The sequence below is a fragment of the Cyprinus carpio genome, unplaced genomic scaffold (assembly GCF_018340385.1).
Source record: "Cyprinus carpio isolate SPL01 unplaced genomic scaffold, ASM1834038v1 S000006809, whole genome shotgun sequence".
In the NCBI taxonomy this organism is placed as follows: domain Eukaryota; kingdom Metazoa; phylum Chordata; class Actinopteri; order Cypriniformes; family Cyprinidae; genus Cyprinus; species Cyprinus carpio.
The window spans coordinates 841,236-866,643 of NW_024879395.1; the positions used below are offsets into that span (position 1 = coordinate 841,236).

Genomic DNA, 25,408 nt, shown 5'->3' on the forward strand with positions numbered 1-25,408 from the left:
AGCCTAAGATATGATATCAACAGCACAACAAAACTACATTTGTGAACATAAGCTAGAGAAAACAAGCCTATGTAGACAGACCGGTGTGGCTACCAACTGAAATTCAAAACAGAATCTGGTTCCCCCACTTCTCAACTCAGTATCCCACATTGGGAATATACTCAGAGATTACAACAGTCAGTTGTAGAAAGGATATCAACAGAGTGTTAGAAAATGCTTCAACAAACCAGGTATGTCACAGGCTGCTGATAATAATGGATAGATAGAATGTACATTTGATGAAAATATTTCATGTTGCTTATGTGGGTTCCAGACTGCAACAAAATAGTCGTATTTTGCTTACTTTATAGCTTGTGCTACTAAATTTTGTACATGTTTGCACTGGTGCAAAACAACTCGCCTGATAATCGCTGCCATTTCGTCACTGTGTAATGTTCTCATTAAAAGCCAAGTTGAAATTTGTCTACTAAACAGCACATTTTACTCTTTAGTGCATTAATGAATTCTGAATTCTCAGTCCATGCGTTCTATATGCTTTCAAACCCACCATTTCTGGTTATTCTCCAAACCCTTTTAACAGACCCCTTTTACAGTTTGCACCATACACATTACAGTAACGAGAAGCCGTGCATGATCGGCTTACCTTGAAGACGCTGTTCCCTGCAGAGACCTTCACCATCTTTCTTAATTTCTTTTTTTTTTTTTTTTAAGGAAATCAAATTAGCACAATTAATGTAATTTGTTTTTTAATTATACTTAAATTATATTAAATATAAAACTTAGCAGTTAGTAATTCTTCTTAGTTGAGATGACAATCAATATTACCACAACATGCAAATGTAAAAATTTCATTTTTTGAAATCCTACATAACAGCCTACAAAACATTCTCAACACAACCTACAGTTAAAAGGGTTTATTCAAAAGAATTTTATTCCAAGTGGTTCCATAAATATAGTAATAGTATTAAAAGAAAATTCAGCATATACATTGCTGTCATACATTTGGCAAAATGGTTTTGTGGCTACCTTTTTCCTTTCAAATCTGAGCCAAGTGCAACTCCGACGCACCGGTGCATCATTCATACTTTGTGAGCAGTGGTGATTTAAATTAAATTATTTTGTTACAGATTGCATTTCCAAACAAACCAAACATATGGGTATACATACACTTAAACCTAGTAAAATGATCATCTGTTTACCATCTTGACTGAAAAACATGATTTTTCATTTGTTAGTATTAACATCATAAACTGAAAGCAATCTTTCTGTGACTTTTCAAATGTTTTAAAATTGGTCATCCAAGTATTTGATTAGGATGGCCATATGTGCCATTTACGTGACACGTCCTTGCCAGGATTTTTATATTGCCTAAAACATCCAAAGTAGTTTGACCAATAATGCAGGTATTGTACAAAACCGACCAATCGTGGTGTGTTGTGCGATATGCGTGAAGGTGAGAATGATCAAATACTTGCACGTGTTTGTTCTTTCATTCATTCAACTTGAAGCTGTGCACCGATCGTTGTATTACACCAAAGTACCGCGAAAGTGATTTGAAAGCACAAGGAGTCGTATGCTCTGCTGTCTATAGCTTTCGTGAAATAATGTAATACAGGTGCATCTCAATAAATTAGACTGTAATGGAAAAGTAATTTTTTTTTTCATTAATTCAACTCAAATAGTGAAACTCGTGTATTAAATAAATTCAGTGCACACAGACTGAAGTAGTTCAAGTCTTTGGTTCTTTTAATTGTGATCATTTTGGCTCACATCTCAACAAATTAGAATATGGTGACATTCCAATCAGCTAATCAATTCAAAACACCTGCAAAGGTTTCCTGAGCCTTCAAAATGGTCTCTCAGTTTGGTTCACTAGGCTACACAATCATGGGGAAGACTGCTGATCTGACAGTTGTGCAGAAGACAATCATTGACACCCCTTCACAAGGAGGGTAAGCCACAAACATTCATTGTTAAAGAAGCTGACTGTTCACAGAGTGCTGTATCCAAGCATGTTAATAGAAACTTGAGTGGAAGGAAAAAGTGTGGAAGAAAAAGATGCACAACCAACCGAGAGAACCGCAGCATTATGAGGATTGTCAAGCAAAATCAATTCATGAATTTGAGTGAACTTCACAAGGAATGGACTGAGGCTGTGGTCAAGGCATCAAGAGCCACCACAAAACTGGCTACAGTTGTCGTATTCCTCTTGTTAAGCCACTCCTGAACCACAGACAATGTCAGAGGCGTCTTACTTGGGCTAAGGAGAAGAAGAACTGGACTGTTGCCCAACTGTCCAAAGTCCTCTCTTCAAATAACTGTTATTTTTGTATTTAATTTGGAAACCAAGGTCCTAGAGTCTGGAGGAAGCGTGGAGAAGCTCATAGCCCAAGTTGCTTGAAGTCCAGTGTTAAGTTTCCAAAGTCTGTGATGATTTGGGGTGCAATGTCATCTGCTGGTGTTGGTCCATTGAGTATTTTGAAAAACAAAAGTCACTGCACCAGTTTAACAAGAAATTTTGGAGCACTTCATGCTTCCTTCTGCTGAACAGCTTTTTGAAGATGCTGATTTCATTTTCCAGCAGGATTTGGTATTTGCCCACACTGCCAAAAGCACCAAAAGTTGGTTAAATGACCATGGTGTTGGTGTGCTTGACTGGCCAGCAAACTCACCAGAACTGAAGATGGAAGAGGAAGATGAGAGACAATAGACCAAGCAATGCAGATAAGCTGAAGGACACTGTCAAAGAAACCTTGGCTTCCATACCACCTCAGCAGTGCCACAAACTGATCACCTCCTTGCCACACCGAATAGAGGCAGTAATTAAAGCAAAAGGAGCCCCTACCAAGTATAGAGTACATGTACAGTAAATGAACATACTTTCCAAAAGCCAACTGTTACAACTTTCTAATTTGTATCCAGGATTAGGAGAGGCAACATTGAGATTGTGATCATTGTACATACCGGTCAGGGTAGCAAAAGACAAATGCAACACAAACCTGCCAATAAACGTAGTTTATTGTGTGACAACAATAGTAAAGCAAGTGTATCAAATAACAAACAACAAAAATGGAAATTATACAATTTTACATGAACTAAATAATAAGAAAGAAAACCGATATAAATCGGGGAGAAGGACACGAGTGGCACCAAAGAAAAGAAAAGAACAAAACAAAACCAGTCTAAGTCTAACATACATTTATCTCTACTAATAAAAGGGAAAAAATAAGGAAAACAAGTCTTCAGCGTTTGCACGCCATAACTTGCCTAATGTCACTAGGTGTTGCAAAATGTACGTCACGTGACATCCTACCTGTCCCGTTTTCCCCTACGGCAAAAAATTCAACACAATGCCGGAAATAACAATAATACAGTCAAACATAAATGGCAATAAGAAATTAAATGTCAACTCAAAACTATACAAAGAATGTCACTAAACAAAACTAACCATGATGTCACTCCCGCTAATAAAGATTGACAGCTTCCAGAAAAAAAACACACAGAGGCACGCACAACTACCGTCGTCACACCAATAATTAACTAAAAACTTTTTTTTTTCTTATGAAGTATTCTAATTTGTTGAGATAGTGAATTGGTGGGTTTTTGCTAAATGTGAGCCAAAATCATCACAATTAAAAGAACCAAAGACTTAAACTACTTCAGTCTGTGTGCACTGAATTTATTTAGACAAATTAATACACAAGTTTCACAATTTGAGTTGAAATACTGAAATAAATGGACTTTTCCACAACATTCTAATTAATTGAGATGCACCTGTACAATAATCGATCTTCACAGTGCAAACAGCCAAAACCTGGATATCTTAGGCAATATAGAAAAAATCATGGCAAGGGTGCGTCCCATAAAAATAAAATATGTTACAGTGGTATCTCAAAGACATGGCCTTATGCGGCCTGCAGGTCACCAGTTGCCTACCTGCCTTAACCTTATCACCTTTTATGTCCATAGAGGTGGAGGTGTACTAGGTCAAGCTCCACCCATGATCTCCAGAGAACTGAGCTGGACATGACTTAACTCTGCAGTGAGCACCACTTCTTTACCTTTGGTTATTAACAAATGTACAGTATGGTACTGTAGAAGAACAATATTGGTTAACTGATCGCAATCTCATGTTAGTATTATATTTTATACAAGGATAATTCTGGTGTGGCAGTGCATAGTTTTTTATGCCCAGTATACACTTGACTATTTTGGCTTTCCCAGATGAAAACAACGAACAATCGTGCCGATTTCTTTGGTCATGGCTCCTTGCTGTCACAACTTGCAACCAGTGATAGCCTGCAATAATTTTATTAGAGTGTTGGATATTTAAGGAAAAAAATATTGTGGTGTTGTAACAGCAGAGGCATTGTTTGTATGTTGTTTCCTATGACTGTTACATCATCAAGAATAATCTATGAAAGCAGTTAAAGGAGGAATTGCGGCTCCAAAGTGAGAAGCAGACAAGTTGTACAACTGCAGTCCTACTTGTTAGGCCACAAAGTTTAGATTATTTAATATTATGACACCTTATGTTCAGGAAAAGTGGAGAAGTGATCACCCGTGCAGCTCTGTTTGTTTAAATTGCACAGTCGTACTTAAGATTAATAGATCCATGTCGCAGTGTGATTTGTATTATTTTAGAAGATTGTTGTAACCACACAATCTGAAGCAAGCACTGGGAAGGAAGTTACTAACCCATTAAATTCAGAAGTCTAGTAGCCACACCCGAATGTCATCCTAAAAACAGACTTTAGCAGTCTGTTCATAGATCATTGATAGCACGAGCGTCTACGAGCAAGTTTGAGTCAGAAAAAGTTTGGTTCAGGTTGAAGGCTGTGAAAATATCAGGCTGTCACCAGTATGCTTGCCAGGAAAATTGTTTTGTGTCAATGCTTATTGTTTGTAAAAGGTAAGATAATATTTTTTTTTAATTTTTGTTTTTTTTACTACATCATTAACTCTTTTTAAGTAAACAGTGCAGTTTGACACTTATTGCTGGTGACTGATATACAGTATATATATTGTTTGGGTCTAGCTGCATGCATGTTTTGATTTAACTAAGATGTTGATGAAAAGTTTAAGACTTGAAAAATATTGTGCACTGATTGGTCTAAAATTGCAGTGCTTGCTGGATAGTGATAAATCTCTTAGGATTTTGTTTGTTTGTTTTACCATCATTCATGAAACTGTAATCATTCCATATTTACGAAACGGATTTGACATCTAATTAATTGCATCTAATTAATCGCACATCAAATTTGGAGAAATTACTCTGAAATGATTTTTTTAAAGTTATTGTTGTGCAAACATCAAACAGAGATTACAAAAAATAGGTTCAGCAAGAAATATTTAGTTTGATAAAATTTATTGCATATATACTCTTTTGGCCCATGTGAGTAAATGATGACAGAATTGTCATTTTTAGTTGGGTGAACTATAACTTTAATTTATTTTATTAATTTTATTATTTTTATTTAATGAAATGATACTCTAAATAATAAACTAAAACTGCCAGTAGGTTTTGGTAAATGTTTTAATGATTAAGTCATTAAGTCATTTATTCATTCGTTTGATTTGTTCAGATGGCTGATTCATTCAGAAGTAAAGAAAAGAGTTCTTTATGAATGGTTCATTGAATCATTAGGCTTGTTCGACTTGAAGTGGATCATCAACATCAGACCGATCGGTGTGTGACATCAAAGAACCACAAGAGCTTTAGAGAGCAAACGACTCCTTGTGCTTTAGAATCGCTCTCGCGGTACTTTGATGTCATACACCGATCGGTCTGTGCAGCACCACTTCAAAGCCAACGTGACTATGGCCGATGGTTCAACGCACCAAATGGTTCACCCAATTTGTTCAAAATGTGGATTAAGAAATGAAATGCCGCTGTAGATTGCTCAGGGATGAACAGTTCTGATTTGTCTTTATATTTTGGTTGGCAAAATTGAGCAAAACAGACAACATTGTATCTAAAATAACACAATATTAACTTCTTAATGAACTGTTGTAAGATGAGTATCACATTTGCACTCGTGTGATATTGCACTTAGCCTACTTCTCGTGTGATATTTCTTAACTATGTGATGTCAATATGAGACAAAATTTGAAAAGGGGGCATTTTGCACCATATCTTGTATTTTAGGGATATTCTAGGCTCCATCATGCAGTAAGTTGTTGCTCTTCCTCATATTAGTCATCAGTCGACTGTATGAAATGGCAGATGATCCACATAGGTCTGGGACGGGGCGAGTGTGTTAAATGCGTTAATAATTTTAACACGTTATATTTCGCCATAATTAATTAATTTAATTAATGTGTTAAATTACCAGCTATAGTAATAAAAAAAAAAAAAAAAAAACATTTTTTTTTTTTTTTTTTTTGTAGTTTACTACCAAAAAAAAAAAAAACAGGTGTTTGAAGATCCAAACTTTATTCAAAGAGCAACAACTTTACAACAAATTAATCAATCATCCTGCAACACTAACAACAACATAACAATAATAATTGTGTCTTCCGGTATTGTGTGGATGCATATTTGAAGAGGCATTTTTTTGACCATTTTTGACCCCTGCCAAATTATTACTCTCTCTCATTGAAATTGCTACCTGATTGCCTAATCCATAACCCCTCTCCCATACCTTAACCCAAACCAAGATATTGAATATCTGGTTCAGCTCCAACTTGCCTCAACACACGTACCGGGAAGTTTCTGGTATGCCTAGTAAGAGATTGAATATCTGGTTCAGGTGTGTCTAACTGGGATTGGCCCTCCAGGACCAAGTTTTGGCACCCCATGCCTAAACCTACCAATACTGTGGGGAGGGGGGGAGGGGTCTGTAATAATCAGTAATAATCTGACAGTGGTCAGAATTCGGCACAACACCTGGACTCTCACCCTTTACAAACAAATGATAGATACACATCAATAGAGAGCTTTCTGCAGAAGAAGCAGCAAATTACAGTACATTGCTTTGTTATACAGAAGTTAATAAAATATATTATTGTCAGATGTATATGACAAGGAATATCCTATCTAGGCTATTTCTTATATTTTACTATAAAATGTGTAGTTTTTACCTATAAATACCGATCCCGTATAAACGATGACACAAATGAGAACAATAATTAATTGTCACACACATAATGCAGATATACTGTTTGGTTGTCTTGGTTGTCATGCTTAGCCTAGATGTGAAACAAGGCTTACTTGGTCCAAAGTAAAGATGTTCAGAGTGAGGATAAATACAAAATATAGGCTATATATTTATTTCTGGTTAGAACTTGTTAGCTGCCATTTTTTGGGGCATAATGAGTGTAATTCATCAATGCTAATTTGGGAGTTTATTGCTGAGGTGAAGTTTATTTAATTATTTAATTAATTAATTTTATTTCATTTTTATTTATAATAAGAAATTATATTTCACAAAGTAGATCATACTCTAAAGTAGATCGAAAGTTGTGCTATACTACCAGGTGACAAACAGATACCACATGCAATCCATTATAACATTTTTGGTGCATTCTCTACTCACAAATTAATACATTTGTGTATTCACAGTATCACTTATATCAGTGGTCAAACATGAAACCTTAAATGTTAGAATTTTTTTTTTTTTTTTTTATTATATGTGTTTTGTCAAGAATTTGATTTATGAGATTTGGTTTAAAAAGTGCAAATTGCAACCACTTAATAGGATTTAAAGTTCAGTTTTTATGGTAACACAAAGTCTGTTTGCAAATTCAAAAAATTAATATTAACATTTTAGGCTTTCAAATGATACCTAGTTTTTGGTGATTACTTAACCCTTGTGCGACCTTTTGGACATTTTTGCCCTTTTCAGTGTTAGTCATTTTGCCTGTGTTATTGCCAACTGCATACATTTTGGCACAAGTGTGTTTTTTTTCTATTGGAATTTTACTATTCTTATATTATTTACTATACCATTTATTCCTTTAATAAATTTGTTTTGCACTAGGTACACAAAATTGTTCCTTTCATGACCATAAGGACAAAAATATCCCAACTGAATCCCATTAAAATGGCTATTTTTAATCACAGTGCCATTTCAGTGTAAAATTATGCAATTTTTGTTAATAGGCTTTCATTCTTTTGGCAGGGCTTCAAAATTATTATTATATTTAAAAAAAAAAAAAAAAATTCCATGATGGAGCAATTTTTTCAGGTCTGGCCTATAAAGCAAATACTCACTTTATTTCTGTTCCTGCTTCTGCATATTATAGAGCCAATTCGATAAATAATGCTGCTATAATTGTGTGGGTGTGTTGGTATGGATGTCATGATGTTGTTTGTATGTGTGTCATAATAATAATTGTGTGTGTGTGTGTGCTTGTAATATTTGAGAGAGAAAAACTCTACTGCAAATCTCAAATCCAAACATTGTGTGCATCTGGCATCTAATGGGGAAAATTTGGTATAGCGCCCAAAAAAATCTCACTGAAAGCAATTGTTTTTAAATATCCAACCTCAAATTTGGAACACAACTTGTTTAGATTTATGGCTTTGATCCTCTAGCAGGTTTAGAGTTCAACATGTTTCATATAATATATATTTTATATAAAATATCATTCATAAATCATTTTTATAAACTTAAACCGATATAACTTTTTTTCACTTTTTAAACTGTTTTTTTTTTTTTTTTTTTTTTTTTTTTTTTTTTTTTTACTTCAACAATAATCTGCCATGGGTCTTCTTTAAAATGAGACCAAACTTAACTCTGTGCTCCCAAGCTTCACATTTTTATGACAATTTTTTACATGGAGATTTTTGTCCACTGACCTATGTGTAACTTTTTTACTTGATGCACATGGGTTAAATATATATTAATACATAAATATACATAAATAAATTCACAGACATGGTATGGTTAATATACTAGTGAGGCAGTCTCCGTGCAGTACAGAAGATAGTGTAAAAAGTGAATAGCCTTTGTAAATGGTTTCTGTTTCACAGACATATCTCAGAACACATAACAATAAATAGTAATACGGTTCTGCTTGTGGATTTCCATTTGCCCCCTTTTTAAATTTTAATTGTACCCTGTAAACAGCTTTTTCCTTTTTAAAAAAAAAGGGCAGAAATCTAATCTGAATGGAACTCATTATTCAGTATTTGTCATTTTTGTGTGCATATGCATCAGACAGTCAGTGAATGAGTAACAAATAAAGCTTAGGCTGAGTAGTACATGTCCACCGATGTTTATACTCATTCTGAAGAAGAGGAATATAAAAACAACAACAAAAAACAGTCATTTAAGGGACCGATGGTGATGTATGTTCTCTAGGTCCAACACTAACAGATCTGAAGTGATCAACTAATACAGCAACAGTAGCCACGCCCACCACAACAGAGACGACTAATCGGATCACAGCTTCAGCAGAACCACAACAATGAGTAGGGTCTGAGGGAAGAAAAAAAAAGTAAGACAAAGCTTTCCATTTTAGCAAGATTTTTTTTCCTCAGGCTTTGGTAACTGCAGATGAGCTCAGTTGATTAACAATAACATCACTGCTGAAGTACCTGCACATATTTGGCTGTAAACTTTGAAAGTGCATCATTGTTAAAAGTCAGTTTTTCAAAATTTAGGAATAAAATAGCCTATACTGAAGATTAGCGTCTAAGTTAATAGACATGGATTAAATGCCACAAAACAGAACAAGTGCCAGTTAAAGAATAACAGAACATTTAATACCTGCGCATGGCTGACACAGTTGAGTGATGTCCAGATGTGTGGTCTGGTTTCTGATGGGATTGTTGAGCACACAGCTGTAGGTGTTTTTCTCCTGATATTCCACCTCCAGAGGTAGAGAGAGACTGATGCTGAGATCAGACACACTGATGCTGGACAATAAACTGTTTCCTTTGTACCAGGAGAGAGTCACAGCACTCACATTCACAGCTGAACACAGCAGTGAACATCTGGACACTGATGATCCTGATGATGAACATTGTGAAGAGTCTCTTGTGATGTTGGGAACAGGCAAACGAGCTGGAAAACATGACAGAATAACCAGGAAGTTGGCAAAAAATATATTATTATATATTTATCCAAAAATAAAGATGTAAACATGCTGAATTAGTGTTCTTAAAGTTGCTATTCGGATAAGATTTCCTTTCATTTTCTGTTTGCAGCACAATTACAGAACTAATTCATTCTTCAAGGTGTTGAACTGTGATGGATTTCTAGGTTGAAGGATGGCAATTTAAAGGAATTGAATCTGAATAGAAGAATTCAGACTCTGAAACATGAAAAAAAGAAAAGCAAAAAATGAAGACTAAATCCAGAACTGTGGCAACGTCTCCAAGACACTTGAACACGGGGAAGTTGTGGCCTAGTGGTTAGAAAGTTTGACTCCTAACCCTAAGGTTGTAGGTTTGAGTCTTGGGCTGGCAATACACAACTTAGGTGCCCTTGCGCAAGGCACTGAACCCCCAACTGCTCCCCGGGCGCCACAGCATATATGGCTGCCCACTGCTCCGGGTGTGTGTGCTCACTGCTGTGTGTGTGCACTTTGGATGGGTTAAATGCAGAGCACGAATTCTGAGTATGCAGACAGGGACGTTTCAGTTTGTTTTCAGATTGTATCTAATTGTTTCAGAGAGTACATCACAGGTGCACTGTGGTTAATGATACACAATTTTCCATGAGGTTTCTCTCTCTAGGCTACCCTGTTCTGCCAGTATAGATGGTGATAAGTGAGTTTATGAGTGAGTCATTCACTCTGAATCTCCACCCTTAACCTGCAGTTTCACCTGACTCATACATTATCCAACGTTTCTAGTCAAAGGGACTCTTTTCTCAGAAATGACCCAGCTCCACAGTTATCAATATCTAGCAATATTATTATTATTATTATTAATTTTTTTATATATATATATATATACATATACAAACAGAAAAAAATAAATAAAAATAGGAAACAACAACGCAGTGAGGGTGTTTCTAATATAAAAGAAAGAAAAAGAATCAACATTGCAGCGAAATCATAACTAATATATTAATAAAGAAGCAAAAGTTGAGGTACAAGTGCATCTGACAAATAAAGTAAAAATGTAGCTAGGCCATAAGTCAATACATAGACATTCTATTTGAGCAAAATAAAATATCCTGTTTCAGAAGTAGGGGCTTAATAAAGAAGCAAAAGTTGAGGTACAAGTGCATCTGACAAATTGACAACAGTTTTAATAAAAAGTTGAGGTACAAGTGCATCTGACAAATTGACAACAGTTTTAATACCTGAGTGAAATATGACAATATGAAACCACAAAGCTTACACAAACAGCTTTGGTGAAAGGCTGTATTGAAAAGCTTCAGATAAAAGATTATATTATTGATTATATCAATGTCTTAGTAAGTTACTGAACCTGTGGCCAACAAAGAGCGGCTCTGCCAAATGAGCTCTGCCAAAAATGTGGTTTTGAGTGCAGGCGTGACTCTGGTTAGTTGGTTAGTTTCAGCGTAGGGCTGAAACCCTATTGTACTTGTTAGAATGGACAAAGATCAGCAATCTCAGTAAAACTGATCTTGGAGACCAAACCGTAAGTCGTAGAGACTTTAAGTTAAGTTAATCGATTTTTTATGGATTCTGTCAACTCAAATCTGCAGACTGGCTCTAATCTTTGGCAGCTAGCATCAACTTCAAGTTGACATCCTTTTTAAATCTGTGGAAAATGGGGGCAAAAATCATGTAGTGTAGTATTCCAGGCTTTAGAAAAAATGTTCAAGTTGACATCCTTTTAAAAATAGGTTTCATAATGAAGCTAGTTTATAAATGTGTTCAAATAAAACATTCAAAAAATGTTTTATTTGATTTTGAATGTTACTTAGCTGAACATGGACTAGTCTAGATGTTGCAATGTGCTTAGATTGCACTTTATTATGAATATATAACTGATCAACTTTAATGCCTTGTTGCTTGATTTTTGTGTTGTTGTTTTGTGATTGACTTTGTACCTTCATAGTTTTGTGTGAGAGATTAATATTTTATTTTAACATAACTTTTTTGTACTGAAACCAATATCTTGTGTACTAAAAATTTCTCAATATAGATTTTGGTGAGCTTAATAGGTAAGTTTACCCTAAATGGATATTCACATCATATAATAGAACGTATTATTCCAGATAACTTTGGCTCTAGAATCACTGCTGTCAATCAAATCATTGGTTAAATGATCAAGAAGATACTATAACTAACTAGTCCTAGGGTTTTCACTCACTCTGAAAAAGAAGAAGAAGAAAAAAAAAACACTACAGCACAATTCTCTGGACTCTAAGTCAATAATTATATATAAAATAAAAGTGTTGAAATTTACCCTTTGTGAATCTATAACGGTTGTTTAGAAAATAAAAAAAATTACCCAAAATCCTATAAAGCCTTCAAACTTCAAAAAACCTATTGAGCACATGCCACAGGTAATTCTTAACAAGCCTGCAAAGTTTTAAGCACAACTATATTTATATATATTGTAAAAGCCGCTGGCAAAGAATCCACAGGATTAATAAACTCGGCTCGTCTGCTGCTGCTCTCCTGAAAATGAACTGAGCTTGTGTTGCTGCGTATCGGTGAAGTACAGAAGGGATGAAAGGGGAATTCAGCGCCTCCCAAACATTCAAAACAAATATTAAAGCATAATTTCATTTTTTTTTTCCATAAAAAAAAAAAAAAAAAAAAATCTGCATAATTTTGTTTCTTTAACAAAACGAAAATCAAACTGTTTCTCATTTCTCTTTATTTATTTTTAAGCAGAAAATCAAATGACCAAAATATGCATGGACCGTGAAGAAGTCTGTTGTAAATCTTTGAAAATTTATTAAAAATAGAAAACGAAGAAATCGCATGTACTTAAGTATTCACAGCCTTTGCTTTGGATTGTATCAAGGCACATATCTGAGGAAGGACACAGAAAACTTTATGCAGCATTGACGGTCCCAATGAGCACAATGACCATCATCCACAAATGGAATAAGATTGGAACCACAAGGACTCTTCCTAGAGCGGGCCGCCTTGCCAAACTGAGCAATTGATTTTGAAGGGCCTTGTCTAGAGTGGTGATCAGGAACCTGATGGTCTCTCTAGTTGAGCTCCATGATCAAATGTGGAGATAGGAGAAATCTACAGAAGGACAAACATCACTGCAGCACTCCACCGATCTGGTATTTGTGGAGGTGTGGTCAAACTCAAGCCTCTCCTCAGTGAAGACACATGAAAATACACTTGGAATTTGCAAAAAAAAAAAAAAAAAATACTCTCAGACTGTAAGAAACAAGATTCTCTGGCGTGATGAACTTTAATTCCAAGCATAAAGTTTGAATGAGACCAGCTCTGCTCATCACCTGCAGAGTACCATCCCAAAAGTAAAGTGTGCTCATAGCAGCCTCATGCTGTGGGGCTGTTTTTTAGACTCATCAGAGTAGAAGAAAAGCTCATTGCACCAAAATATTAAGATAGCCTTAATGAAAACCCAGTCCAGAGCATTCAGAACATCAGACTGGGCAGATGGCTTATCTTCCAACAGGACAATGACCCTAACCACATAGAAAGAGTGGCTTATAGACAACTCTGTGAATGTCATTGAGTGGCCCAGCTAGAGCCTGGGAGTGAACACAATCAAATATTTCTGGAGAAACCTGAAAATGTGCTTCTGCCCCCATCCAACCTAACATAGCATGAAATGTGAGGAGATGAAGAGAAGAATGGCGGATAATTGCCAAATACTTATGTGCAAAGTTTGTTTCATCATACTCAAAAAGACTTGAGGCCAAAGGTGTTTTTTTTTTTGTTTGTTTGTTTGCTTTTTTTTAATTTGCAGAGATTTCAAACAAACCTCTTTCACGTTGTCATTATGAGGTATTGTTTGTAGAATTTTGAGGCAAATAATGAATTTAATCCTTTTTTTGGAATAAAGCTGCAGCATAACAAAATGTGGAAAAAGCGAAGCACTGTGAATACTTTCGGGATGCACTGTATATTTATTTATTTTTATTTTTATCACATATGCTGTTGGACCAAACTGGAATACAAAAACTGTATTTGCTGTCATCTCATACAGTATTTCTCAAACTATGACAAATTTCACTTTTGAACCCCGGAAGTGTGAAAGATTAGATTAGATTAGATTATTTGGATCTGATGATGATGTAATGTTAAACCTATGAAATTGGCTAAAAAAACAACAAGAACATTCTGCTCCATAGTGCGCACACAGTGCCGTAACCACCATTTTTGGCAGTATCTCACTTGTCAGCATTTAGAGCTGTAAGCCATGTTCGTTTTCACAAGTCAGTCTGCAATACATTCAACCCCAGACAATGCGGATATATATATATATATATATATATATATATATATATATATATATATATATATATATATATATATATATATATTATAATTATATATCCAATATAATTATGTTGCATAATGTGGGTCTCAAGACTGATTTATACTTATACATATAAAGTGTTTATGTTTTAGAGAATAAAACACTGAAATTGTATGAGACCTCACCACCAAAGATGGTTAAATTAATGTACTCACCACAGACAATAACTCTGAACCTCTTGTCTGAAGTCCCTCCATTACTGATGATGGTTATTTTGTAAAGTCCAGAGTGTTGTATTCCGATGTTTTTGATGGTAAGAGACCCAGTTTGAATATTCATCTCCAGTCTGTCAATGAATCTCTCATTAATGTCATATGTTGGCATGTTCTGCTTGTAGATTTCAGCAATACGAGAGTTTTCAGGTCCGAATCTCCACAGTATCTGATCCTCTCTCTTTATTGCATAAACATCAGCATGTAGGGTGACAGAATCGTCCTCCATCACTGATATCGTATCATCGGCATCGGAACTAGTACCAAACACACCTAAAAGATTATGCAGACAAATAACATTCATGCACAAATTGAAAACTTACACAAAGGTAGCTTTGGAGCACTGACTGCAAGCGTAAAACTAGTTATTTTTCTATTGTGTTTAAAAAGACCCACAAAGAATCCAACAGGAAATGGTTTCACTCTTCGTATGAAAAGCCTTACAATGTTTACAACACAGGTTTATCTAAGTTCAACAAAAAGTGGAACTCACACTCATAATAGCAGATTTCTTACAAAAGAAAATAGAAAAAAATGCAAAGTATTTCGATTATCTGTTAATCACCTTCATCGACCAAAAAGAAAATATATGTATAAGTAATAATATAATGATAGTAAATATGATAATAAAGTCTCACACTGTAAAGAGATCAAAAGCAAGCTGAAACTCCACATGGACATTTTTGTAAGACTGGTGAGATACTGTTGAGCTGCGTGGCTTCAGCAGAGCACATTCAGCCAGTGAATGGAAAAACTTGTTACATGAAATCATGATGAGATCAGACTCAGACCACAGTGGGTGTTACTTCAACAACCTCTGACATACTTAAACTGAAGGCCATAAACTCCTTTGAGCAACATTGATTTTCCTTCTATCCGTTTTCAAATAGCATTCAAAAAGTAATTTTTTTTATAACAGAGATATATTAAAAATCAACAATACATAATTCTGTTGATATTTAAATATTATGTTTTAATTTTAGCATGTTGTTTTAGCATAATGTTTTGCACCTGTTTATTTGGGTCTGAATAGTTGCTGAAGGATATATGTGCCACCATTGTGGTTAGAGGTTCTCGTCGTCCTTCTGACCACAAGTGAAACAACAGACACAGTTTCCATCAGACACTTTGTAGAGTTTTCTTAGCTCTTTGGATTGAACACTTTATACAGTATTCATGGCTGACTTTGTTTAGGTTTTAAGAAACCTTTATTATCAATGTGAATATGCACATTTATAACTGTGACAAACAACAAAGGCCTGGAATACCAAACAGATTGTTAACAACTAAACCACCATTAATATTTTGTTTGTTTTTGCATAAGACTGGAAGAAACACTTTGATTGTATCTCTGTTCAAATATTTATGACAATGTTCAGACTTGTACAGAAGGTAATGTTGCCTTTGTGATTTTTTCAGCTGTCACTACTTCCGTGTGGCATGTTGCATGGGTGTGACGTGCTAGATGATAAATGTGAGCTTCAGTGTAATTGTTTTGGTTTATAAGTTATAGATCTTGCTCAGACACAATTCCAGAAACAAATCACTGAATGTGTTTTTAAAAGTGAGTGAGGGTGCTCTAGTAAAGTAGAGATGTATAGAGAGATTCACAAGTCATTACTAATTACAAATAATTGCAACAGCTTTTCAAAAAAATATTTTGAGGACTACGTCACTATGCGAGCAGATTTGCATAACACTGCCCAAATGTTCAAACAAGGAAAGAAGGCATAACTTTTATTCTCAGTGTAGTATTGTTGTTGCCATGTTGTGGAGACACTGTTTGTTTTCACAACTAGAAATCAGTGCAGGAGGTTACCTTCTTATCACAGAAGCTTTACTGACGAGACCAGAGGGAGGACACAACTAGAAATCAGTGCAGGAGGTTACCTTCTTATCACAGAAGCTTTACTGACGAGATGCGAATGAAAATCGCATTAGATTTATTGCCTAGCCCTATAAATACCTTTGATCTAGATCATCATGTAAATGTCCTTACCCTTGAGGGTGGTCATACTCTTGATCTTGTGTTATCATATGGAATTTCTCTTTATGATCTAGTGGACAATGGGTTTTCTGATCATAAATGTGTTATGTTTTCTATTCCTATATCATCAAACTCTTTGCAACTAAACTAAATCACGATGAATTAACTCTGTTACTAGTATAGTTTTTTCATCAGATTTCTGCAATACTATGCACTTCCATGTTTTCCTTATTTAGAGACGGTTACATGAGTAGTTACACAAGTAAATGTGGTGACACAAAATAAACAGTGGCGATTTCCTAAGCGGAGTGATGATATTTCTGCACCGAGGTCAAAGTGCTGCGAATTGCTCTTCCGCCATACATTATAGACGGTTTCAATGGCAACAACATAAACAAACGTTAATGCGCATGCACGCTTTTGTGGCCCTAACTTAACTTCCGGTAGACTTCCAAATAGAATCAATAACAACAGCCAAGTCCCTCTAGAGTAGATATTTTTTGATAACAAACAAAATATGTTTGCTGCGTAAATCAGGTGGACTTAATGAAAGTGCAAATTCATTCTTTGCCAGCAGGAGATGCTTTAAAGCACGAGAAATAGAGGTTTCCCCAGTAAAAGCTGTAAACAAAGCAGAGCTACGCTGCTTTATCAGGCATATAACATGCAAGTCTTCCTTCAGAAATACAGTTATATAAAAACACCTGTGCCTCGTTTTGATATTTAAACATATAAATGTTAGGAATTATTATTATTATTTTTAACCGTGCAGTACGTGCTCATGTTTATTCAACGAAGCCTTTTGGAAAATCGTTTAGTTTTAAAATCGTGGCAAGTCTCCACAAATAAATAAATGTATGGGAAACACATCCCACAGCACAACATCACCTTAACTTTAACAGCGTTTGTAGACGGCACCGCAGCCAGACCGATATATACACAACAGACCAGCGGTTAACTTAGGGCCAGGTGCGTTGCCCGATGAAACCGTCTATAGTCATAATTTTTATCCACTTAGTGACTGAACAACAGTCTAGTTCTTTTTCTCCCTACCCCAGGAGAAATGCTTTTTTTCTGTTGTTTTTTCTGGTTTAGGAGTGGCTTGGTTCTAGGAATGTGACAGCAGTAGCCCTTTTCCTGAAAACATCTGAGTGCAGTGATTCTTGAAGAGCTGACTCTGGCTTCAGTCCACTCCTTGTGAAGATCCCCCAAGTTCTTAAATCAGCTTTTTCTCACAATCTTCCCAAGGCTGCGGTCATCCCTGTTGCTTGTGCATCTTTTCCTACCACATTTTTTCCTTCCAGTCAACTTTCTATGAATATATTTTGACACAGCACTCTGTGAACAGCCAGCCCTTTCAGCAATGACCTTCTGTGGCTTGCCCTCCTCGTGGAGGGTGAAAGTTTGCTTTTTTCATTAATATTTAATTAATATTAAGTAATCAAATAACAAAAAATAAAGACATTTTCCATAACATTCTAATTATTTGAGATGCATCTGTATGCACTGAAATTTCTTGGACTTTGTTAATGTGCTCATATTCAAATTGCCAGTCACAGCATCATTTTTATGTGTTGTACTTTATTTGAAACCATTTTGTTTTATTGGTATATATTTATGCATTTGTCTTGTTTATATATATATATATATATATATATATATATATATATATATATATATATATATATATATATATATTATATATATATTTTTTTTTTTTTTTTACACAAAAATGAACTAAGATTAATTATATCATATAACTTTTTTTTTAATAAATTTTTTGCACCGAATAAATGAGTTTCGATGAGTGACACCAACTAGCGTTTGTGTTAGTTAGTATAAATTAGTAGGCCTGCATATGTTAATGTAGGTTTATAAAATGTACAACAACCAGAGGTCAGCTATGCTACAAGTAAGATGAAATGTAAAAAAGTGTTGTGCTGGTAAAAAAGATGAAGGTATATAAGCAGATTTAACATTTCTAAAGTTTCTAAACATGCTTTGCTGTGGCACTTAATGGCAAAATTGTACTGGTCTGCTAGACTTGGTTGAACCAATTTTGAATGTCATTATTCAATGGTATACTATAAATTCATGTATAAAAAAATTTTCTGTTCTCACAACGTTGTGAAAAAAACGATATTTCGTATTACGTCAAAAAAATAAAAAACAGACATTTGGCCAATATAAATATGTATATATAAAAAACGTTATCACAACCTTTTTTTTGTGAACTAATAAAAAAAAAAAATACCGGTTGAGGTAAATTACAGACATGGATTTGAATCAGATATCAGTTAGATGGTACAACAACCAGTTTATGCACAAGTAAACAAGTACCAGCTAAAAACTAACACACAGATGCCCATCAAAGCCTTACCAAAAATCAAAAGTACCAGTTAACACCTAAGACCTTGATGCCCATCAAGGTCTTGCTAGGCATGCTAGAAATGTCCAGACAGGTGTTGAGGTAAGCTGGAGCTAAACTCAGAAGGACACGGCCCTCCAGGACTGAGTTTGGACAGCCCTGGTTTACACCCAGATGGTGTCCAGATCTTACCAACCGACTCAGGTCACCTCTAACTTACCATGGGGCAAATTTACTATTTTTTATTTTTGATAAGTAACCATATTTTTTTTTTTTAGATTTCATTGTCTGAAAGTTTAAAATGATCCAAAAAAAAAAAAAAAAACATCTAAAATTACTTTACTTTTGGCTCTTTTCCCTTATCCTGAGATCCACATAAATAAAAAATGGCTCATCTTACTCCACTCTCCCCTACCTCAAGACATTTGTTCAGTTGTAAAGTTTGGTTTTAGTGTGGTGTGATGTCATGATTATGACATGGCCTGGTTTCACAGACATGTTTTAGGATTATAACCTAGCTGTCAGTTCAATAAGAACATTTAAGTGATTTTATTTTTTTTTTATTTTTTTTTTTATAAAAGTGCTTTAGAAAAAAAACACTGATGACCATCTTGAGACAAAATGAATGCACAGATATATTTTAAGATCAGTAAGTGCAAGTTCTAATAAGAAGAATGTAACAGGACTATGTTATTTAAAAATATAGCCTAGATAAAAATGTCATGTTTGTGATTTTCTTTTTTTTTTAATTTGTTAATTCAATATTTAAAATAATAGGCCTACAAACTAGAAACCGGTAACGTTAATCGACAGCGTCAATCACAAAAATTGTATTAAATAAATAAATAAATAAATAGTGTGGACGACTTGCAACAGCTGGTCTTAAATCTTTAAACACCATGCACCAGACTTTAGTCTAAAGACTGAAAACACTGATCACAGAATGAACCGGCTCGTGAAACTTGCAGAACTATGGAATGCCAAGTCTGCCAAAATAAAAAATATATAAATACATAAATAAATCTCTAGTTGCGTTAAAATAAATTGCCTAATACGGCTGTCAATCAAACTCATAAAGTTACATTTTATTTATTTTAGTTTTTTGAGATGTTATAATAGTTCTCTAGTTGCGTTAAAATAGATTTTTCTACAAATATTATATGTGTATAATAAACTTGGGGTGGGGTGCCTTTCATAAGTGTGGGCGGGCCTGTGCCCGGGGTCATGCACTAGATCCGCTGTATAGAGATTGCTAATGTGTCGTCATCCGCCCTTGAGCTAACTCACAGCCTCATCGTGTCTTTATTAGACATAGAAATATGAAACGCACAATTAGGACAAAAACGGTGTTCATGTAAGGACTATGACGGACAAAGCTGTTTTCTTCTGCTTTTGCCTGTTGCTCAAGAAAGGTAAATGGTACTAGCCTTTTTTTTTTTTTTTTTTAGCTCGCTCTTAGCTCGCTAAGACTTAATTGTGTTCTTTTAGCAGATGCGCTATAAACTACAGTGTATAGGGCTGGAGCCATATAATTTCTTATAGCACCCAAATTCTTATGGTTGGCTAGTTCGCGGAGGTGTGCATCGGTAATTTATGTTCAGCACATGGATGTTCAGTTTTTTAGTTTGGATTTGAAGCCTCAAGGGACTGACATCGCTACAACTTTTGATTTGTGTTCACAACTTAGATGTTCGCTGTTGTGTTTGTTTATGAAATAAATATAATGCTATGAGTTCTTTATAGGATTGCACAGGCACTGCGTCGCGGAGTACAGTTTGCTTCAGTCTTTGTGTTGATTTTCCCCTCCGCACCTGTGTGATAACAACACACTGCCAAATGCGGAATAAACTCGCCGAACAGGTATCAGGTGCGTGCGGGTCCAACCACACCGCACCCGCGCGGCCCCGCGACAGAATGGAAGTGAAGCGGATTCAGTCAGGACCACACTCCAACATTCAGCAGCAGTCACGTAAACAAACCCGCTCCACGTCTGCCACGCTGGCAGTGTGTCCCCGTGCGTACTTCGGTAGGCATTCAGAGGATTTTTCTAGAATTTGATCGAACGTGGAGCAATTTCACCGGAGCGGGATGAAATAATAGATGAGCTGGGAGCGGATTTGACCACACCCAACACCCTACACCCCTATGTGTGTGCGTGTGTTTGAAGGCCTATGTGTGGATGTTATGTATGTATGTATGGCTATGTGTGTGTGTGTTCGTCAACTGTTTGTGTGTGATGGTATTATATTATCATATATATAGGGTAGAGTGGGGTAAAAAGCCCCCCTGGGGTACCAGATTGTTCCCTTCACTATTCACTAATTTTCTTGTCAAGGTTACTAAACTTAGTAATTGTTAGTACAAGCAAACAAATCCGTAACTTGTGCATTTTGGATAGTTGCTGGTAGTTGCTAGACAATTACAACTGTTCTGATTGGTTGATGCATTGCTAGGCAATAGAGATGGACAGATTTGATTTTATAAACTGTCTATGTCTTCATCTCACTGTACATATAACAAACTGACAGTATTTTGTTGGACAGTTATGTCACTTGGTTTCTGTATCTATCAAGTGGCCTTTTCATGGCAAGACATCAGAGACCAGATAGTTTTGCACTTGTTTGCACCTAATTTTTAACATAAGAGCAGTGTGGCCATTTGGAAATTGAATGTGTTATGGCTTCCAGTGTCTTTTGCTTCCAGTTATTTCAGCTGTACAAAAATTGTCCATTATGCAGTTTGATACTGCTATTTGTTATCATATTATTTTAATTTATTATCATAATCACAAACACTCTTTTGTAGCAAAAATCTATTTTACCATTTACTATATTTTAGTTTTTCTTACAGTTATTTACACTTAGGGGCTAATGAATCACAGTTCACACACATTAACAGAAAATAGCAAATGCTTCCTCTGTGTTGCAGAATGAGGTGCCTGTTCTTGATTCAGTTGATAATGTTGATAAAGAAATCAATATTAGATATCTTGCCATTTTTATTCCTATTATATAAAACTGACAAATATTTTCTAAATATGTTTCAGATGTGCTCGGTGATGCAGATGTAATGAAGTCAGTATCAGCGCTGGAGGGAGATTCTGTCTCTCTACACACTGATGTTAAAATACAGAGAGACGATCAGATACTGTGGACGTTTGGACCTCAAAACACTCGAATAGCTGAAATCCACAGACAGAACATCTGTATAGATGCCCCTATTACAATATTTGAGAAAAGACTCCAGATGGACAATCAAACTGGATCTCTGACCATCAGAGACATCAGAACTGAACACTCTGGACTTTATAAACTACAGATCATCAGCAGCACAGGGACAGAAGAAAAGAAGTTTAATATTTCTATTTATGGTAAGTTGAAGATGCATACCCGCATCATATTCACGTCTTGGCATCTTGTTGTCCTAATTATTCATTACTTTTAGTTTATGTCGAGATGCTATAAGTGGAAATGAAGTTGGATGTTATTTACACAGTTTTATGCTTTTTGCATATTGTATCCATATAAAACAAACAGCACTTTGCATTAAGCATAAATAGTGATACAGTAGTGATACACTCTAGTGTAAATAAAACTATTACACCAATTGTATTATGGCTACAATCTGGGGGAGTTTGCAATAGCCAACAGTGCATCATTTAATGTTCATATCTCTGTCCAGCACGTCTGCCTGCTCCTGTCATCACCAGAGACTCTTCACAATGTTCATCAGGATCATCCACATCCAATTGTTCACTGCTGTGTTCAGCTGTGAATGTGAGTGCTGTGACTCTCTCCTGGTACAAAGGAAACAGTTTATTGTCCAGCATCAGTGTGTCTGATCTCAGCATCAGTCTCTCTCTACCTCTGGAGGTGGAATATCAGGAGAAAAACACCTACAGCTGTGTGATCAACAATCCCATCAGAAACCAGACCACACATCTGGACATCACTCAACTCTGTCACACATGTGCAGGTACATCAGCGGTGAAATTTCAGTCTCCTGACCTATACACTGAACTATTGTTCATGATTATTTTTATGAACTACTACCTATGCTTTTGTTTTAATGAACTTTGATCTCATGATTAATTTGAGCATTTTTTGAGAGTTTTCCCTTTCTGTGTACAAACCCGATTCCAAAAAAGTTGGGACACTGTACAAATTGTGAGTAAAAACGAATGAAATAATTTACAAATCTCATCAACTTATATTTTATTCACAATCGAATATAGATAACATATCAAATGTTGAAAGTGAGACATTTTGAAATGTCATGCCAAATATTGGCTCATTTTGGATTTCATGAGAGCTACACATTCCAAAAAAGTTGGGACAGGTAACAACATGGAAATCACAACATGGGCTCAGGAATACTTCCAGAAAACATTGTCGGTGAACACAATCCACCGTGCCATTCGCCGTTGCCGGCTGAAACTCTATAGGTCAAAAAAGAAGCCATATCTATCATATCATGATCCAGAAGTGCAGGTTTTTTCTCTGAGCCAAGGCTCATTTAAAATGGACTGTGGCAAAGTGGAAAACTGTTCTGTGGTCAGACAAATCAAAATTTGAAGTTCTTTTTGGAAAACTGGGACGCCATGTCATCTGGACTAAAGAGGACAAAGGACAACCCAAGTTGTTATCAGCACTCAGTTCAGAAGTCTGCATCTCTGATGGTATGGGGTTGCATGAGTGCGTGTGGCATGGGCAGCTTACACATCTGGAAAGGCACCATCAATGCTGAAAGGTATATCCAAGTTCTAGAACAACATATGCTCCCATCCAGACGTCCTCTCTTTCAGAGAAGACCTTGCATTTTCCAACATGACAATGCCAGACCACATACTGCATCAATTACAACATCATGGCTGCGTAGAAGAAGGATCCGGGTACTGAAATGGCCAGCCTGCAGTCCAGATCTTTCACCCATAGAAAAACATTTGGCGCATCATAAAGAGGAAGATGCAACAAAGAAGACCTAATACAGTTGAGCAACTAGAAGCCTGTATTAGACAAGAATGGGACAACATTCCTATTCCTAAACTTGAGCAACTTGTCTCCTCAGTCCCCAGACGTTTGCAGAGACTGTTATATAAAAGAAGAGGGGATGCCACACAGTGGTAACACATGGCCTTGTCCCAACTTTTTTGAGATGTGTTGATGCCATGAAATTTAAAATCAACTTATTTTTCCCTTAAAATGATACATTTTCTCAGTTTAAACATTTGATATGTCATCTATGTTGTATTCTGAATAAAATATTGAAATTTGAAACTTCCACATCATTGCATTCTGTTTTTATTCACAATTTGTACAGTGTCCCAACTTTTTTGGAATCGGGTTTGTAGTTTAACACCTGCTACTAAACTTTCTGAGCAAAGAGAAAAATCAGTTGAGTGGACAGATGTTTGATTACATTTTATTTATATTGTCTCTCTTCACTCTCTAATGTGTTGTGTCTTGGCTGATGAAGGTTGAAGTAATACTTTTTACAGTAGATAAAGTGCTGTTTTCTATTTGTTTATTACAGAACCAAGCCACTATCTCATACCACTGATCGTTGCAGGGCTAGTTGTAATTGTGGTTTTTGGCCTGTTGTTCTGCTGCTGGAGGAACTGTAATCATGCCAGAGAACTGGGTAAGTATCACCACAAGTGAGTTTTTTAAATGTGTAGGTAAAGGGCTTTAATATAATTTCCACCAGTTCAGATTAATAATGTTTTATAGTTTGACTGATACTGTTAAAAGTAAAACAGTTGAAAGTTTTCAAGAAGGCATGCCAAATGGTGGTGAAAGTTTTGGCAATAAACATCTTAATTTAGATCTTCTTGGTGAATTTTGTCTGTAGTTTGTTTCTGTCTGACCTTCCCTGTTTTAGCGTACAGCATCTTCCTATTTTCCCTTTTCTAACTTGTACCTGTTTCTGATTCTTTCAGAAGCCTGAAGGATCTGATTATTCATGCTGTGTTCCCACACACACACACATACATTGTTTATTACTAAAAATTGTGTCTCAAACTGCTAAGAGTAGCACACAGTTGAGTACTGAAGGAGTTATAGGAGTACATATGAAGGAATATGGAGAGGCTCCAATGGAAAGCTGGATGTAAAACCTTTGGTTGGCACGTGAAGAAACACAGACACACACCTCCTCCTGATGACAGTATTACAGGTAAACAAAGCAGGTTTGTCCTGAAAATGCATTGGTCCTGAAAATCTGTTTTTAGATTTAAAATGCATTTATCAGCCTCATTATTAACCAAACCTTCTATTATAACAACACATACTGACAAACATTAGACTGACAACCTTATTTTAGTGCTGTGTATGTAGACACAGTGTAGGCAAGTGTTATAGTGAATTTAGTATCAAAGTGTTCAGTACTTTTACTGATCACTGTGGTAGTGTATTAAAATTAAACATGTTTTCTGT

General features: G+C 35.6%; 2 protein-coding genes across 3 annotated transcripts; one reads left to right on the plus strand and one right to left on the minus strand.

Annotated features, from left to right (window-relative positions):
• Positions 1–25,249, plus strand: LOC109076523 (SLAM family member 5-like). 2 transcript variants are annotated; one of them, XM_042756159.1, is made up of 5 exons: positions 1–230; positions 22,021–22,344; positions 22,656–22,949; positions 24,507–24,614; positions 24,913–25,249. In XM_042756159.1, exons 2-5 carry the CDS (start codon positions 22,044–22,046, stop codon positions 24,918–24,920), a joined length of 711 nt encoding a protein of 236 aa, XP_042612093.1. In that variant the 5' UTR covers positions 1–230; positions 22,021–22,043; the 3' UTR covers positions 24,921–25,249. The 2 variants fall into 2 exon arrangements, with proteins under 2 accessions (XP_042612093.1, XP_042612092.1); XM_042756158.1 differs by lacking the exon at positions 1–230 and adding an exon at positions 20,249–20,386.
• LOC122144932 lies at positions 8,699–15,355 on the minus strand. Its single transcript, XM_042756155.1, has 4 exons — positions 15,258–15,355; positions 14,563–14,892; positions 9,717–10,013; positions 8,699–9,425 (listed from the first exon to the last, which is right to left on the minus strand). Exons 1-4 carry the CDS (start codon positions 15,298–15,300, stop codon positions 9,277–9,279), a joined length of 819 nt encoding a protein of 272 aa, XP_042612089.1. The 5' UTR covers positions 15,301–15,355; the 3' UTR covers positions 8,699–9,276.
• Positions 25,250–25,408: the final 159 nt, after the last annotated feature.